Source organism: Mastacembelus armatus, chromosome 5, assembly GCF_900324485.2.
Source record: "Mastacembelus armatus chromosome 5, fMasArm1.2, whole genome shotgun sequence".
Lineage (NCBI taxonomy): Eukaryota > Metazoa > Chordata > Actinopteri > Synbranchiformes > Mastacembelidae > Mastacembelus > Mastacembelus armatus.
This window is the reverse complement of record NC_046637.1, coordinates 23,927,396-23,944,152: the sequence shown is the minus strand read 5'-3', so window position 1 is coordinate 23,944,152 and position 16,757 is coordinate 23,927,396. Positions and strand designations below refer to the sequence as shown.

Below are 16,757 nucleotides of genomic sequence, written 5' to 3'. Positions count from 1 at the left end.
TTGTATTAACAGATGTATTGACCAGAGACACAATCAAATGAATGGATATGACAGGTACTGAGATGACATCTCTGAGATGCTGACATTGACAACACCTCAGACAGGTTCATGCTGCACAGCTAGTGTTCAACATAAATGGGTTGTGTTTTCAGTCATTCAATACTAGCAATAACTAATTCTTATGATTTGAATAAAGTATTGACTGTATTCAGCTTCCAGAGATGGTGATAGTACTGTTTCCTTTGGCATCACAGCCTGCAGTTCACCGTATAAATAGAGGAATTAAATAGCCTGTTGTTGTTGTGTTTACCAGCTTACGTTGTAATTTATTTAAGAGCTCTTAATTGGACTAGTTACTCATTTGGCCCTCTCTGGTCCCACAGCAGAGTGGAGCTCTATCACTGCACACTAGGGCATGCTGGAATATGGAGCTACAGAGACCCACTGTACACAGGCAGCTGTTTGATGTCTGCAGCTGCCGAGCGTATGCTTCACCGTAGAGCATAAATAAACACACATTCCCTGATGAGAGGACAGAGCGACACACAGGAGACCTTATTTCTGGCTAATGAACTATTAATGTTGATTTGAAATTCCAACATTTTGGGGGGGAGGGGTCTTCTTTGCAGCTATTTGAGCTTTGTGTGTATGACAAAGAAAGGAAGGGTTAACACAAACTCATTTGGATAAAATCTGCTCACTATATTTTGATGTCTTCCCAAAGAGCTAGGTTTAGATCTCAAAAGGCCTGATGTGTTGATGAAGCCTTGCATTGAATGAGCCCCCCCCCTTAAAAAAAAGAAACTGTATGGCAGGGGGTTCAGCATTCTCCACAGTAACTGTTAATGGAATAATTATAAGATGTATAAATGATCCCTGCTTTAATTCATAATAATGTTGGACCTCATCGCCTGCCCACTCATCCCAACAGATTATGGAAACAGCTGTAATGACTATTGGAACAATGAGCCAAATTGCATTATCATTCAGTGCCACATCGGCTTTGGAGTAACTGCTGCTGTTTTTGCTCCTTCATTGAAGAGCTTGAATAACAATAGCCAACATTCAATTTACAGCAGGAAAATGAAGCTAAAGCATGTGAATGGATGAACTATGTGAATGCAGCATTAATGACATACTCACAGGTATGGGCCTTTTTTGGTTGAATTGTTAGCAACAAAGCCCACACTTACTGCATGTATTCCTCACATACTTTACAGCCTCATTTCAGCAGAGTTCCTCAGCACACTTGCCCACCTCATGCATGAACAACACCCACCAAGACAGAACTAGTCTTTTGATGTTTTATTTTTAGCTCAACCATGGACTTTTGTGCAATCTTTTTTGAGCTAAGCTAAAGGAATGAATGTTATCATTCAGGCCATAAGATCTTTGGTGAAAGCAACTACATCAGTTAGACAATGTGTCATTAGAGAAAAGAACCACGTAATGGAATAAATGTTCAAGAATGTATAAAATACAAACATAGTTAAAGGGGAGTAACAAGGTCAAACTATGCACATTACAATGGCTTTCCCAAATGATTATGTGCAAAACTTGGCTACATAATCAAATAAACTTGAATCCATGTCATCATCATACTGAAATCTGGAAGTAGAGAGAGCAGCAGAGAGACATTACTTAGACAAAGAGTCACTCCTTGTACATTACTGGTGACTAGAAAGATAGTGTAGAGCCAAATACTTAAACAGTGACTATGTAAGCAAGTGACCGCAACATTCATAAACAAAAGACTTTACCAGATTTTTATTTTATGATGACCACATGGATTTAGCTTGTGAGAGAGACAGTATTAATAAAAGCTTCCTATATTAAAGAAATAAGTGTTTCTAATGATCTGTTGATAATATGGAGTGTCAGGAATACTGACTGGTTAGGTGCATAATTTACAGTAGCTCCTCACATTGGTTAAGGACTGGATGACAAAAGTGGTGCAACAGCAGCCTCTAGTGGCATGTATTCCCATGTAGAAAATACATGCACTAAGACTGCTCCATAGATACAGTGCAAAATGCAACATTCCCATTCATTATCAGTGTTTACATTGTAGTATTGCTAAAGTACATAAGTCATGATTGTTATGATATATAACATAATCAACATAAATATAAAACTAAATTCTAAATTAGGAAATAGATATCAGCTTACAGGACAATGACAAAGCAACCATAGCCAAAAGCCAAAGAGACACTGGCCAATCATCCACCTGGTTTATCCAGTCCAGCTGTGTATCATGTGTGTTTGTGAAGCTCTGTCACTGTAGCTACAACCACAGGTTCAAAGATGGACAAACACCAATGACTACACAGCTTATGAACATCAATGCCAAGTGTTGATAGAAATCAATGATCCTTGAATTGATTTAGCATGGTTGGCTGGTTGGTCATTAAAACCATTAAACCTCTTACAATCACAGAGGTGACCAGTGTTGGTCAATAATAAATTAATAATGACCAAATCTGTAAAAACAATTTAAACATTGGTGCAGAATCTTTTCAAAGAAAAAAAAATCTAGTTAAAATTCTTCAATAAAAAATGTGATTATGTGAATATATATTCAGTTATTGCAGTAAGTAACTCTGAAGTACAATATGCTTTAGCTTTTTTCTTCTTATTTCAGCTGTGGATTTTTTCTTCTTATTTCAGCTGTGGAGAAGCGAAGAAGTTGCCCTGGCGGTTTGAGGCAGCTGATGCTTTGCTCTTGCTCCCAAATCTATGGGTTGGGGTCAGGGGTTGGAGGAGCAGACAGTGATATTTGAAAGTTAGTAACTTTAATTTTAACAAACAATAACCAGCACAACTGAAGAAGAGTGTTTAGAGGCAAATGGGGATATCGAGTCTTGATATAAGAATAACTGACTTAGCTTCGTTTGATTGTTAGTGATTTGACATAAAGATGGATCTTTCAGCTCAAATCTTAAAACTAATGTGAGACTGCTGGTAGAATGTCTCTTTGGGCTCTCTAGTACTTGTACTCATAAAAATCAAATGCTAACACATAACAGAAACATTATGTTAACCTTCAGATTAGTGGAGCAGATAGTTGGGTGCAGGAGGAGACATTTCAGCAGTTATTTTACTATAAGTGACGTCAACAGAAGAAAAGTTGACTGCAAGCTCTGCTTTGCTGCAGCCACACAGCAGTGTAGAAACAAGGTTGTTTTACTTAAGATGACAATGCTCAGTATGTGCAACAAGCAATTCAACAGCTGTTAAGCAGGCAGAACACAAAAACTACAGCATTTTCACTTTCCTGCAGTCAACAGTTGGCCAGTTTAACAGAAGTGCTGACTGACATTATAGGCTCCTCATCTTTGGCTGTGCAGGCAGAAATCAGTCAGTTAAAGGTTAAATTTAATAAGAATGGTGGGAATGTCTTGTTTTTTCACACACAAAGTTTTATGTTAATTGTTGGTTGTCAGCAACAGCTTCCTGTTTTATATTTTATTTAATCACAAAGAAGGAAAGTAAACAACTTTCATAGAAATAATGCCATTCCACTTATGATCCTTGTAATTATTATTGTAGAAAACCTACATCATTGTAATTAAATACTTGCATAGGGAGTGTTTGAATGAAAGGCCATGTATTTGGTGCTATCCTATGCATCGTATGTATTGTAGCCTTCACATTAATGGCCCCACACTCCCCTGTTCTACCAACACAGGTGTTTTCACTTCATTAGATCTTTACTGAGATGGTGCTTGATTGACAGCGGACTCTCCCTCCTGTTAGTTTGCTTGCAGCTGTTAGGGTAGGACCTTCAGCATTTTATTAGTGTATTGATTTTGGTTACCTCGTGTATTTCTCAGACTAACATCATCCTGAGCAGAGGTCTAATCTGGCAGAATAAGTGTAATTCCCTTTGTGCAGTGTCTTTAATGTCAGTTTTGTCTGACAAAAATGATCACATTGCTTCTCTAGCCAAGAACTGAATTTAGCTAGGCTCTGATAGGTTACTAAAATGCCTTTTTCACAGCAGATATTGGATATGTCATGGCAAGAAAAGCACCAGTGTTACTAAAAACATTAACAATGGCTCTGTCCTATTCAACAGTGTGACAGAGTCAGGCTCCTGAGACTGAAGAAGCTAAATGGAATTCCACCTTTACTCTCTTTGTTAAGAATAGTGTCATGTGGCTGAGCTTACATGGTGGTGCTGGAGAAGGTCTGCATCATGCGCTGGGACAGCGAGCTGGAGGAAGGTGTTTTCGATATCGTTTGGTGTTCTGGAGTGGTCAGTGGTCCCAGTATGCTCACTGTAGATCAAGAGCAATGCATCCTTAATTTAAGACAGCTGAAAGTTGGTTGGTTTTAATCTCTCGTCTGTCTATTGTGTCCCTGAATTAGAGCAACTCTTATTCATACTTACTTCAGCATGTCTTTCAGTGACTCTGTGATTTACCTTTGTAGTCTGGAGTATCAGTGTGATGAGCATTGTCCATGACGGTATTATCTGGATAGGCAAACTGCCCCCAGTAGCTTGCTGGAATACTGAGCAAGCGCTGTATAACCTACAATGCAAAAAGGTCCAGTAGATAGAAAGTAGATTATAAAGTATGAACATGAACAAGTATCTATAGACAGCAGACTTTAAATTGTACACTTTTAAATCTTACCCTTGGCTGTCTATTAGTGTCGTGCAGAATGGTCATAGGGTCTGGGTCAGGAACAGCATGTCCCACGAGAGTAGGGCCAAACACCCTGGCCAAGTTGTTTACATCCATCTTGGTATTCACACTCTGAGACACCCTAGGAAAAGAGCAGAAATTTCCAGTCTTCAAAAGTGAAAGCTGACCTGCACTGCAGAGATGTTATAGGTTTACAACATGCTTGTCCACTTGAGTCTCAAACACTACACTGTTTAAGAAAAAGTCTCTGGTTTACATGTATGATTTTTGTTTTTTTGCTTCTAATGGGATTCAAACTGGAAAGAAAAGGGTTCTGTTCAATTGCCACTAATAAAAATTACTTCTGCAGATGAATCATTAGGCAGGCCAGGGTGTCTCGGTTGGGTTGAGGCAGCTCATTGATGGTCTGGTACAACATGGCCAGACTGTTGTCGTCATCCTGGATTTCTAAAAACCATTAACATCTGTCATTTAATATGTCTGAAAACGACAAATAACAATATGAAAAGATAAATCCTCCTGTACATGATTCTGCGACTCTTAGAGACATACCAGCTGCTTTCATAAAAGTTTTGTTGAGGTGGAAGGTAAGCAGTGGCTCTGGAAGGTTTCTGAGGAAGTCCTTCAGGACACCTGTAATGACATTAATGTCTTCTACTTTGTTGAGCGGAGGCAGAGTCTTTCCTCTAATCAGCTTCTCCTTCAGCTCCTTCACCAAGCGCTCGTGGCCAGAGACTCTGTACAGGCCAACCTGGGGCAAGGCAATAAGCAGCTGTCATGACCTGGCTGTCTGTGTATTACTACTAAATGAGACAACTAATTAAAGTAAACAATGTCTTTAAAGAAAAGTCTGTCCCACCTCATGTAGGCCTCTGTGCTCAATCTCCTTAATGCAGTAGATAACCAGAGCTGGGATCTTTGGAGAGGTGGCTGGAGCAAAGTCAGCCAGTGTGGCCTAGACACCAAACACAGCAATTTATTTGTAGGCAACTTGTCAGTAATAGAAGGTAAAGGGGCATTATATGGAGTGGAGACATGTACCTCTGTATTCTTGATGGGAGTGCCAACAGCTGTGGGATTACAGGGCAGGGGACAGCGTTCACGACACTCTGGATGTGTCACGACCCTACAATCCTGGCAACGAAGGTACACCTTGCCAAACTTTGTTCTCCTTCCACATGGCACACAGAACTCAGACTTGATCACCTTAATGATAGTGGAAACAGTGCTCAGATAGAGATTGTGGACTACACTTCCGCAAGATGGACCAGCCTGTAGTGCTAAAAAGTTAGAAATATAGTATAAATGTGAAACACTTGACATCCACAATAAAAAGTACATAGACTCACTGTTTTGGGGGTGAAATTGTGCTTCTTTCCTCCACCGTTAGCTCTGGGGGTTTGCACTTGGGCTGGGAAATCTGAGACTGCTGTGCTGGGAGCCTCACTGGCAGTCTCAGATTGGTCTGTAGTGGTTGTGTTACGCCATGCTGGACCAGCTGTAGACACAATCACATCGGTCAAATTCAAAAACCAGTTTAAAAGCTCAAATGGCAGAAATAAAATTTAAACCACACCCTGTTTTATAGTCAAAATATTTTTGTGGTGTAGCCTCATAAACAAAACTTAAAGAACTCTCACCACTCTTCTTCCGGCTCTGGGTCCAGTAAGGCACAGTTTCAATGGTGGAGACAGCCTCGACAGCACCGCCATCCCCAGGCACAGTGATGATAGTTTTGGCCACGATAGACTCATTCGGCTGAATAATATTGGAGAGATAAAAAAAAATGACACACACTGTCTTGCAGACAAAAGCTGTTTTCACATTAATGCTATATATTACTTTTAGCTGCAGAGGTCAGCATTACCCTATCTGATGTGCGTCCGGTGGAGCGAGGTTTCTTCACAGCCTGTGGAGGAACCTCAGCAAGTTTTCTAGAGGATCGCTGTGGATTAAATTGGAATTGAAAGACACTTTTTTATGGTATGAATTGGTTAATGATAATTTGTACAACAAATGGATTTGTGCTTGTGAATGCAAAACATGGCTGAGACCTCTAACATGAAACAAATGATCATAATTTATCATCAGGGCAAGTGAAGGAAATGTGGGTAAAGGCAGCACTCACTCTTTTTTGGCGTTTCCGCAGTCTCACAGTCTTCATTGCAGAGGAATCCCAGTCCTACAAGAACAGTGGAGTAACAGACCATTAGTGCTTGAAAAGTCTAGTATTATGTCATCTACTGAACATTGCACCCCACCACTTCACTATGAAATATGCTAAAAATACAGTGAACCTCTTAAGAAAATAGGATAATATACCAGAGAGTCATCCGTTTGGTCATAGCTGATGTCTGACAGCAAAGAAGCTGATTCATCAATAGTTGTTAACCTGCAAGACAGATCAAAGACGACCCTTAATCTTCCTGTCTGAAGTACTTTCTGTGTCCATGGCTAGTTGAAGAATAAACCAATGTTTAATTATACAAGTTTTAATATAGAAAGTCAGATTTCAAATACAGACATCTCTGGTAAAGAAATAATGAAATAAATAAAAATGATGCCACTCAAACCAAAAAGAGGATCTGACCTTCGACTAGAGTTGAGGTTGCTTCTAGCAGCCTGTGCTGCTGGAGAGTGGGTACTGAGGAAGGCCAGGGCTGAGCGCTGCTCCTCACTCAGGTGGACGCTGTTAGCATTGTTCTCAGAAATCAGCAGCTCCCGGATCAGCTGTAGCTGACGTTCCTATTGAACCCACAAACCAGCAGTTGGGCAGGAACAGGCCCAGACAAAAATGCTTACAATCAAATGTACAAACAGACATTCTTCACTTATAATGAATGAATAATGAATTTCTTATCTATATAGTACTATAGCTCATATACAAGTAAAGGTAGTGTAATCTATAAACACTGTTACACTTACCAGCTTCTCATAGATAGCCTCAGCCTTCTGCCGCCGGCGGATCTCCACATCCACCTGGTTGCGAGCATGCTTGAGTTTGACCTCCAGCGCTCCCCTCTCAGTCTGTGCTTTAGCCAGCATCTCCTTACAGGAAACCAGCTCCTCACCAGCATGCAGCCATTTTTTACGGCACTCCTCAAAGTTCACTGCCATCTGGAGGAACTCTAAGTAAGAAAATAGAAAAAGACATTGTTTCTGCTACTGCTGCTGTGCCCTATACTATTTTTGTTTTAGGTAGTAGTTAATATTAGACTGGCAAATTAGTGCTCTGCTGTAAACACATTGATAACAAGGCTTTATTGTTAGTTAGAATGGAAATGAATTGCTGTAGATTTTTACTTCAATCAAACAGCTATTTCAGCCTCCGTGCCTGTCCTATCCGCGTCAGCCTTTACGTACAGAAGCAGTGCCTGTATACTCAGCACTGCTACTGTATCCATCGTCTATGGTTGCACCAACTTAATACATGTTGGGGATTGAAACAGCATGAAACGCACCAACCTCAGTAGCAGTAACCAGCCTAACGAGAGCACCGAGGCCACATAATAACTTGAACTCCGTTGTTTTTCTCTGGCAAGATCGTAAAGATGTGACGAATACCAAAACAAAGTGTGGAAATAACTTACGTGGTTCAATGCCCTCATTCAGGCCATCCACCTGGGCTCTCAGACTCTGGAACTGGTTGTGCAGGTTTAGCGCTGACGACTCCATTGTGTCTTACTGCAGCTGGGTTTGCTAAAGTCCACATTAGCTTGGATTAGTAAGGCCATATACGTTGTTGTTGTTGTTGTTGTTCACGTTAGCGGTGAATGAGCAGTAGTTAGTTACTCTCGAACCATGTGTAATAAACCGATAACTACTATATAGCTAGTACAAAGGAAACCAACTAAGTGTGCATTACTTATGTCTCTGATGTATTCAAACCAAACTACACACGTATTAGCTCCATTCATGCTCAATTACGCCACATCCAACGTGGTTCCTGAAGCTATCGGAATGCTAACAATTACGTTAGCAAATTTGTGTTGACTTCGGTAGCTCGTACGTTGATCAACAGAAAAACACACAAATTACTTACCTGCGCAATATTTTCCTTATGCAAGTGTGGTCGACTTGTAATGCGACCACCTCCGGTGTTAAAAACAGAGTTTAGCTGGTGTAGTCCCAGCAGCAGCGCAGCCACACCTGTCTAAAAACTTTTTTATTCATCCATCAAAGTTCAAAAATCAGCGCCGGTTTTCTTCTTCGTCGTGTGATGCGGAGGATCTTTGCGCTCTCTACCGCCGCCACACAACCGGAGTTGTAACTGCAGGAGGGTGTAAATCTTTCTTTGGTTCCCACAACAGGGCTCCAAACATCTCCTGCAGTCTCACCACAATTCACGAGAAGGTATCCCTAGTATCCCGAGTCGTATCTGTAAAAAACAAACACTTATAGCATAATACGTATAATACATAATACTTATAGGAAGCTGACCTTAAATGACTGTGACCTGTGTGCACCATATACAGAAATTAAGACACCTTCCATAAATGAAATAACTGAGGGTTACATTTTTAAAAATGTTTTACAAAATTGTATCACCATGCATGCATACATTTGTTATTTCAATGCTTTGTTTAGTTGATGTATTCATTTATTTTTTGTTTACTTTTGTTTTGTGTTTTCTTTTTTGCCTCTCTTACTATTGTCTAATATATTAGCAATTCATGGACGTGAATTTCCATTTCAAGAATCCAGAAGTCCTCCATATAACATATTATATTATTACTTTACATTATATTGGCTGGAATATCCTAGTTCATTCCTTCAGGTGTTGTGTAGAAAAACAGTGCATCCTTTTAAATACAAATGTCTGGTTCAAATTCTGCAGGCGTTTTCTTCAAAATATCTACACTGGCATTATAAACATCTTTATTAATACATGTATAACTTTAATATCTAAGATAGTTTGTGTATATAAAAGGTAGGTTTGCGTGAGGGGAGTAAGCCCAGAGTCTATACCCTTAGTTTTCCTTACATACTGTATATGACACTATGCACTGCATTGCACTATGGTGAAATTATGTGTAAAATTTGAAACGTTCTGTCTTGTTGTCAAGGGCCTGGCACATGGGAGGCAACAACAGCATCATTAATCAGCCACAGATGACATATCTAGGTACAGCAGCAGCTCTGCTGTGCAACAATAAACAAGAGTAACACACTAACAGACACTAAACTAACAGCAAACAATTTACATTTATGCATCTATAGCACATTAAAAACAACCCAACAATAGATCACAAAAGATTTTTGTGTGCCTGTATGATTTTTTTAATAATTGTATTGGCTGTCTGATGTTGCATTACACTTGCCTGCCGAACACTGTGTGTGTCTTTTAAATACTGCAGGTCCATTAGAGTTGACTTGAGATAACAGGATTTGTCAGTCAATATACATTCTCTATCTTCATCAATTATTCATCTCTATATGTACATTTCCACCAAGCACAAATCATTTAATTGCCAGAATTCTCTTTTTACACCGGTCATTGTCTGCCTTTTCTTAAACTGAGTGGACTGCAATTGTTATCTGCAAGTGCAGTCCACTCAGCACTTCAGCAACTGAACAATAGGAAATAATTAAACTTGCAACAGAACAGAGAAGTGCCTTTTAGGAGACGTTTTTTTCTTCCTTTTTTTTTTCATTGTAACATTACATGCATGGTTTTAACAAAAGTTTATTTTTTATTTATAAAATCAGACAACATACTGTAAAAGGCACATTACCACTTAGCTGAGTTTATTCAGACAGGCAACATAAGTGAAGGTACACCCCAACAATCAAATAAAGTGTTGCACACCTCTAACTTGTACTGTAATACCAGCACATATTTTCTTTCATTTGCAAACATTTTTACGACAGTATCTTTACCTGAATAAGAGTTTTAGCAGTTTGTGTAAAATGTATGTGGATACTGCAACATCAAGATCCAAATTTCATAAGAGTAGCATAGGAGTGGAAAAAAGATCAGGAGGCTCTTATGCACAGAAGTTTCAGAGGAAGAACCCAGGGAATGTGCTGACTACAGTGTTAGTCCATGGCACCATTGGAAGGATAATGGATCCACAAAAGGCCTCGTGGGAAACACTTGGCAGATATATATCTACTTAGGAGGATGCACTGAAGCAAGACACATCACCTATTCATCCTGTACATATTTGTGTGCACAAAGCAAAGTTTAAAGGTTGGACAATACAAAACAAGCATTTTGATATAATTTTGTTGCTGATGTGCATCATTTCTGTACCCCATACAGAAAGGTGCTTATCAATTGTTGAACAGATAGAAAATCATATCTAGCAATGTAGGAGTGGGCAGAACACCTAGAAATTGTTATGTAATCCAATACATAAACCCTACACTAAATGCTTGAAGTGTGAAGATTGCCCATTTGTTGAAGTGTTGTCAGGTGTTTAAGCTTTCCAAAGGTAGTAGTTGTAGTGGAGGAACAGTGTGGAAACCCTCCATATGGATTTCATAGTCTGGCACCAAACATTAGTTTAAGTAAAATGTCTCCCAAGTAAACAGGATGTTTTTACAAAATGGAATGTCACATCAAACTTTTTATCGTCTGTGAAAGGCTAGATGCATCTGTTGGTGCTAAGTGAGTCTGCAGGTATGTGGAAAAGCTCGGGCCAAGTGAGTATAGTGAAAAGATAATGCGCCTAGGTGCACTTCAAACATCCCATCAATTGAATTACAAGGGGTATCTCCCACTCAGTGAGTGTTTACTGGAAAGGGCTGTCTCATTCCTTCATTGCTCCAGGGCCAAAACATCATCAACATTTTCATCTTCCATTTCTTGAAATCTGACACTTGGTAAACACTGTGTTCCACAACCCAAATACATTCATAAGTGGATTAACAGCTCATATTTTCCAGTTTGAAAAATGGAACTCTACAAAAATATTTTTATTGATTTAAGCTTGTTTAAGTAGTATATCTTGTTGCTTAAAGGATGTACAAGAACATTCCAACTAAAAGAAAATAAAAACACTCCTGTTGACAGAAATCATTACTATAAAACTACTATCTTACATAGAAGTGAAATAAGCCCTGTAATGTCCTCAAGGGAATGGCAACAAACAGTCAGGCAGTGTTCAAGACTGAAGCTCATTCAATGTACTTTTAACAGTGTTGTTTCTCATAAGCAGTTGAAATAAGTAAGAATGGACTCTTTTGCATTGGCTCAGTATTAGTGTTTTTAGCATATGCTTGCAGAGTATTTTCTGTATTAAAACCATCTTCAATTATGTCCTTTAGCAGTCGACTGAAATATTGAAATCATGAAATAACTGACTAAATGGGTGAAAAAAAATTTGCATGATAGATTACTTACAACTTGTAATTGTATGTAGTGAATCAGTGATTGCAAAGTAAGGTACAGTTCAAATCGTGCTGTTTTTCTGAAGTCATAAATAATGTCACTGCATGCAGGGAAATGTAAGGAGGTACTGTATGCTAATTGATCCAGCTTTAGGGTTCTTGTGTCACACTCTCATGTACTAATCTCCATGCAGATTCCTTGCACAGCACATGGCTAGTGAGAATAAACAAATAAATAAATAAAATGAAAACTTGTAATGTGGGCTGTCTTTCAGAGCCTTCAGGAGCTCATGGTGCAAATGGGAATGACAATGATGAGAATGATCGTCACTGCTGTGGCAATGAGTGCAAGCAGCTTGCAGATCTTGGCCCGGCGCAGGTCAGCCTCTTTACGCCTGAGAAGAGCATCATAGCCTGGAGTGTAGATGTCGTCCATCCAGAACTCCATGTTGTTTGGGTTCAGAGACTCCTGGGCCTGGGGAATATGATAGAATGTGCAATATTTTAGAACAAATCTAAAAAAAAATAGATTGAATACAACTCATGATCTAACCTCTTGAAATATAAGATGATGTGAGACAAACTTTAGTAATCCCTGAAGGGATATTCATGATCTTTCTTGTTATGCATCATTTATTGGAGACACTAACCTGTATTTTACTTGTCTCACTTTCTTAAAGTCTGCATAATGCATATATTTGATGCTAGGAAAGTTATACCCAGAAATATATAGATCTTGCCAATAAATAAAAAAAAAACATAGCTGATTTAGTAATTTATCAGTAAAACCCCCTCACTCAATGTAAGAGCCATTTAAGGAAATAGAATGTATTTAAAGTTTTTACTGTTGTAGCCCCTGTAAAAAAAAAAAACTATAATTTTTACCTGTAAGTCCAGAGGGGAGATTCGAGCCTCTCTGTCATCTACAGTCCAGATGGGCCTTCCCCTCCCCTCAGCCAACCTAGGGTCCAAAATCTTCCCAGAGGTTAGGCCACCTGTCAGACTGCTGTCTTTGTGGCGGAACAGGGATGAGTTAAAGACTTGCTCCACCAGACTGGAGGACTTTTGGGAGAGTAGGTTAGTTGTGCTGCCTGACTGATCAGCCTGGAAGGGAAATGGGCCAAATATACAGATTTTGGATGTATTGCATATAGAGTTCAACAATACCTGTGTACAATATGAAATTTAGGCAGTTAAAAATACTAAAGCTAAATATCACCACCAAACATGTGGTGAAATATAAGAAATCTGTATAAATTAATCTGAATGACTAAAATGTGTTATTGATCAAACATTATATGCTGTAATGGATTAAACCAATATTCCACAAAGTGGCCTTATTATCTTGCCAACCAACCACATAATCGCGTGTCTACCCAGCAGAATACATGACTGGCTGCCAGCCTAACACATTTTTGTGGTCACACAGCACAGACAGATGTTGCAAATACTGTATTTTTATCTTCATAGTGGATTACAGTTGAATCTGTTCCAGAATGGATGCTCACATCTAAAAGTTATTTATTCACGTATCATGGAAAATAAAATGCACATACTTTACCTGTCCAGCTTTTCCATATGAAGCTTTGCCATCTTTATTTTTTGAGAACGACACTGTCCAGTCTCTTGCGGAGTTAGAAACATTCAGCTGTTTAGACTCAGAGGCACTTTTCTCTTCAGGCTGGGTTTTAGAGGCACGGCGAGATGACGCATCCTTCTTCCCTTCTTTCCCCCCCTTAGAATCCACCTGACTTTTGCTGCTTTCCCTTTGCTCCCCAGGAGTGTTCCATCGGCTCCAGTCCAGACTACTAGTGCTTGTCCCTGGAAACAGATGCCCAGATACAGACAGAGGCTGAGGCTCTGATGATTCGGAAGGAGTTACAGGATGGCTCATAAAAGACGAGACACCACTGAGAGGTTCCAGCCATCGCCCACCAGTGTCTTGTCCACCCCCACTGAGAGGCTGCTGGATCTTTTCATCCAGGCGCTGCAGAGCCGACAGCACCTGGGAGATCTCCGCCTTTACATCATTCAGTGATTCCAGTTGTCTTTCTATCTGGCTCATACGGAGCAGAAGCTTACAGACGCTGGCCTTCAGCCCATCATCACTGCTTTCCAGAGAGTGGAATAGCCGTTGAAGCTGACCTAAACGGCCACGTCTGGCCTCAGGCGTGTCCTGGTTAACTGCCCCTGATCCATCATTGGGGTGCAGGACTCCTGTGGAACCGCACATGCTTATGTCATCCAAGAAACGAAAGATGGCACTAATGTCATCCTCACCAAACTCTGGGTCGTCTAATGAGGTCATGAAGGAGAGGCGATCAGCATGGACCAGGCTACGGAGGCGCCTGGGGTCTGGTGGATCTGTCTGGGTCCCCTGAGCCTTGACTCCCTCACTTCCACTTTGCAATCCACTATCCCGACTCTCACATACAGAAGACCCCAAATTGCTGATAGCAGGTGTTGACCGCCTTGGAAGCTGCCCCCCTTGTGATTCTATCCCCATCCCAGTGCTGTCCAAGCCTATCCGGTCCTCTAGACTGTGACTCTTGTTGCTCCAGAGGGGCCGCTTGGTCTTTGGTGGCTGGAGGTGACGAGGGGACCACTCTGGGACTGATCCAGGTCCGAAATAAGTTGAGTCCTGCAGGTCATCAAGGCTCTCGTGTTTAGTCCTCTGCTCTGGGGACTGGTGGACTATTGTTGGTGATGGATAAGGATTTGGGATCATTTCAAGGCTTTGATTGTCGAAGCCCTTCTCCGTGTTGGGACTGGGAGAGTCACCGCTAACAGTCACCTGGGGTATTAGAGGTGGTTGATTGTGGAAGTCCTTCCTAAAGATGCTTCTCTTCTGGTCTACGGACGATCCCTGTTCAGCTTCAAATACCTCCATGGGCGCAGAATCTCCACTAGACTCACTGTCCGTCTCCAAAGGCAAGTAGATATTTTTCATTATCTCACTTGGGAGTTGACCACTAGGGTATAAGAGTGTTGTATGAGGCAGGTCGAAAGACACAGCCCTTGCCCTGATTGGAGGGGAGGACACAAGTGAGATAGGATCTGGGGGAAGACTTGCTCGCTTGCGCACAGAGTAATTAGATTTTGGAAACAGTAAGTGCTGGTCAATAGGTCTTCCACTAGAGTCAGAGTGGGTGCGCACTCTTTCTCGACCAGAAATATTCAGCTGGTGGATTCCAGGCAGACTGGGGCCAGGGGACTGGTCAACAGGAAGGACCGTCTGGGCTCTTATTGGTTGGCTGTCATCAGTAGCCCCACCCGTCATCTGAATAAGATTGAAGATAGTTACAATGTCAGCAGCGACACCTATTGGTGACAGCCCTTGGCCTCTAGCAGAAACCCGGTCTCTGAAGAGAGTGGCTGGGAAACAGGGGTCCCGGCTGGCAGCAGCAAACAACAAACTCCTGAGCTCAATGAGATGCTCTAGGTCAAAGCGGGTGCTGACCATGCGACACAGGTCCTGAAACGTCAGCCACTGGCGCATATTGGCCAGTTCCTCTAGGATCCCGAGAAGGACCCCGGGGTATTCCTGTTGCAGGTTAGCCATGGCTGCTCACCTGAGGTGGAAAACAGGGCGAAGCAGATTTATTTGTATAGCACCTTTTAAAAACAAGGCAATTCAGTGTGATTTATTTATGACATAAAAGGCCATGAAGACTAGATATTTCAAAGCATGGGAATATAAAAGCCACTTTTCATATCCAATAATTTCAAATGTGTCCAGATCAAAATGAAAGTTTTTACAAATGTCTGTCTTTGATCCAAACAAATAAGTCTGATTTAACATCACAAAAATAATGGAACATAATAATGTTAAATGTTTTAACAATACAACAATAAACATGATTGCATAGCAGCTATATGCATTTCACCTAAATATATGTATTTTATCATGAAAGTAGTAATAATAGTAATAATAATACACTGAGAGCTTTATATCTGATATTGTTTAATAGGATGTAACTTGTCGAAAGTATATAACAATCAAAGTAGACTTTTACATTTCAGCTGTTAAAGCGACCTTGTTTTAGGCCCTAAAATAACCAACCATCTGATCTGATGACGCGGTCACACTGCGCACATCCCAACCTCACTACACGTTTTTAATCCACTCATTTCTATTAACACCTTCGGCCATGCTCAACAAATGCGGGGTGTATTGTTGAATATTCTAACTTGTCATCAGTCACTTATATCCAGGTTAACGAGCTGCATTTAAAAACGTCCTAAAAACAGGAACAGGACAAGGAATTTTAAAATAAAAGCGGCAGTAAGTCGCATTTTGTGTGTCAGCTCAGACAACTCCAATGTCCTGACAGTGTTCCGGGTTATAAACATCTTAATAAACGCGCAGTTCGAAGCTAGGAGGCGACCCTGGGACTTTCCTCCCCCCCACTTACCTGAATCTGTTTATTGATTTGTAGCCACACCTGCGTTCATCGGTATCGACAAAATAAAAGTCCTGTTCCAAAGTGATCCGGGTTGCATCGCAGCCCACTGTCACACTCCTTCCACGGGCTTCTCTGTTTGTAGCAGCGACTAGCCCATAGCCCAGGCATGAGAGGAGAAAATTAGAAACCAGGTCATCTTCCCACAAGTCCCTGCAGTCCCCTAAGGGACCTCAAAATACATCCAGACGGTTTCCCCTCAACACAGATCAGTGATGACACTTCAACAGTGCATTCACATTTCTAAAACATGCATGGCAGGAGAGTGGAAGGTCACGCCTGTGAGTGGGTCAGGACCAGAGGCGTA

At 40.8% G+C, this 16,757-nt stretch overlaps 2 protein-coding genes across 2 annotated transcripts; both read right to left on the bottom strand.

The window, feature by feature from the left end:
• Nucleotides 1-1,320: 1,320 nt before the first annotated feature.
• On the bottom strand, nucleotides 1,321-8,838 carry LOC113129738 (rac GTPase-activating protein 1-like). Its single transcript, XM_026305802.1, has 17 exons — nucleotides 8,695-8,838; nucleotides 8,243-8,351; nucleotides 7,578-7,780; nucleotides 7,243-7,397; nucleotides 6,975-7,044; nucleotides 6,781-6,834; nucleotides 6,520-6,597; nucleotides 6,293-6,410; nucleotides 6,002-6,150; nucleotides 5,694-5,858; nucleotides 5,512-5,607; nucleotides 5,205-5,403; nucleotides 4,994-5,099; nucleotides 4,641-4,773; nucleotides 4,427-4,535; nucleotides 4,172-4,280; nucleotides 1,321-2,734 (listed from the first exon to the last, which is right to left on the bottom strand). The coding sequence occupies exons 2-17, from the start codon at nucleotides 8,325-8,327 to the stop codon at nucleotides 2,659-2,661; spliced, it is 1,905 nt and encodes a 634-aa protein (XP_026161587.1). The 5' UTR covers nucleotides 8,328-8,351; nucleotides 8,695-8,838; the 3' UTR covers nucleotides 1,321-2,658.
• Nucleotides 8,839-12,267: 3,429 nt separating this feature from the next.
• Nucleotides 12,268-15,549, bottom strand: LOC113130936 (major intrinsically disordered Notch2-binding receptor 1-like). The gene is made up of 3 exons (XM_026307934.1): nucleotides 13,549-15,549; nucleotides 12,873-13,091; nucleotides 12,268-12,462 (listed from the first exon to the last, which is right to left on the bottom strand). The coding sequence occupies exons 1-3, from the start codon at nucleotides 15,547-15,549 to the stop codon at nucleotides 12,268-12,270; spliced, it is 2,415 nt and encodes an 804-aa protein (XP_026163719.1).
• Nucleotides 15,550-16,757: the final 1,208 nt, after the last annotated feature.

Coding starts and splice junctions, on each gene's coding strand:
- LOC113129738 (XM_026305802.1), bottom strand. CDS start 8,327: ATGGAGTCGTCAGCGCTAAACCTGCACAACCAGTTCCAGAGTCTGAGA. Junction 5,608..5,693: donor CTCCCATCAAGAATACAGAG/GTACATGTCTCC, acceptor TTTGGTGTCTAG/GCCACACTGGCTGACTTTGC. Junction 2,735..4,171: donor ACCTTCTCCAGCACCACCAT/GTAAGCTCAGCC, acceptor CCCAACCCATAG/ATTTGGGAGCAAGAGCAAAG.
- LOC113130936 (XM_026307934.1), bottom strand. CDS start 15,549: ATGGCTAACCTGCAACAGGAATACCCCGGGGTCCTTCTCGGGATCCTA. Junction 13,092..13,548: donor CATATGGAAAAGCTGGACAG/GTAAAGTATGTG, acceptor TTTCCCTTCCAG/GCTGATCAGTCAGGCAGCAC. Junction 12,463..12,872: donor TCTCCCCTCTGGACTTACAG/GTAAAAATTATA, acceptor CATATTCCCCAG/GCCCAGGAGTCTCTGAACCC.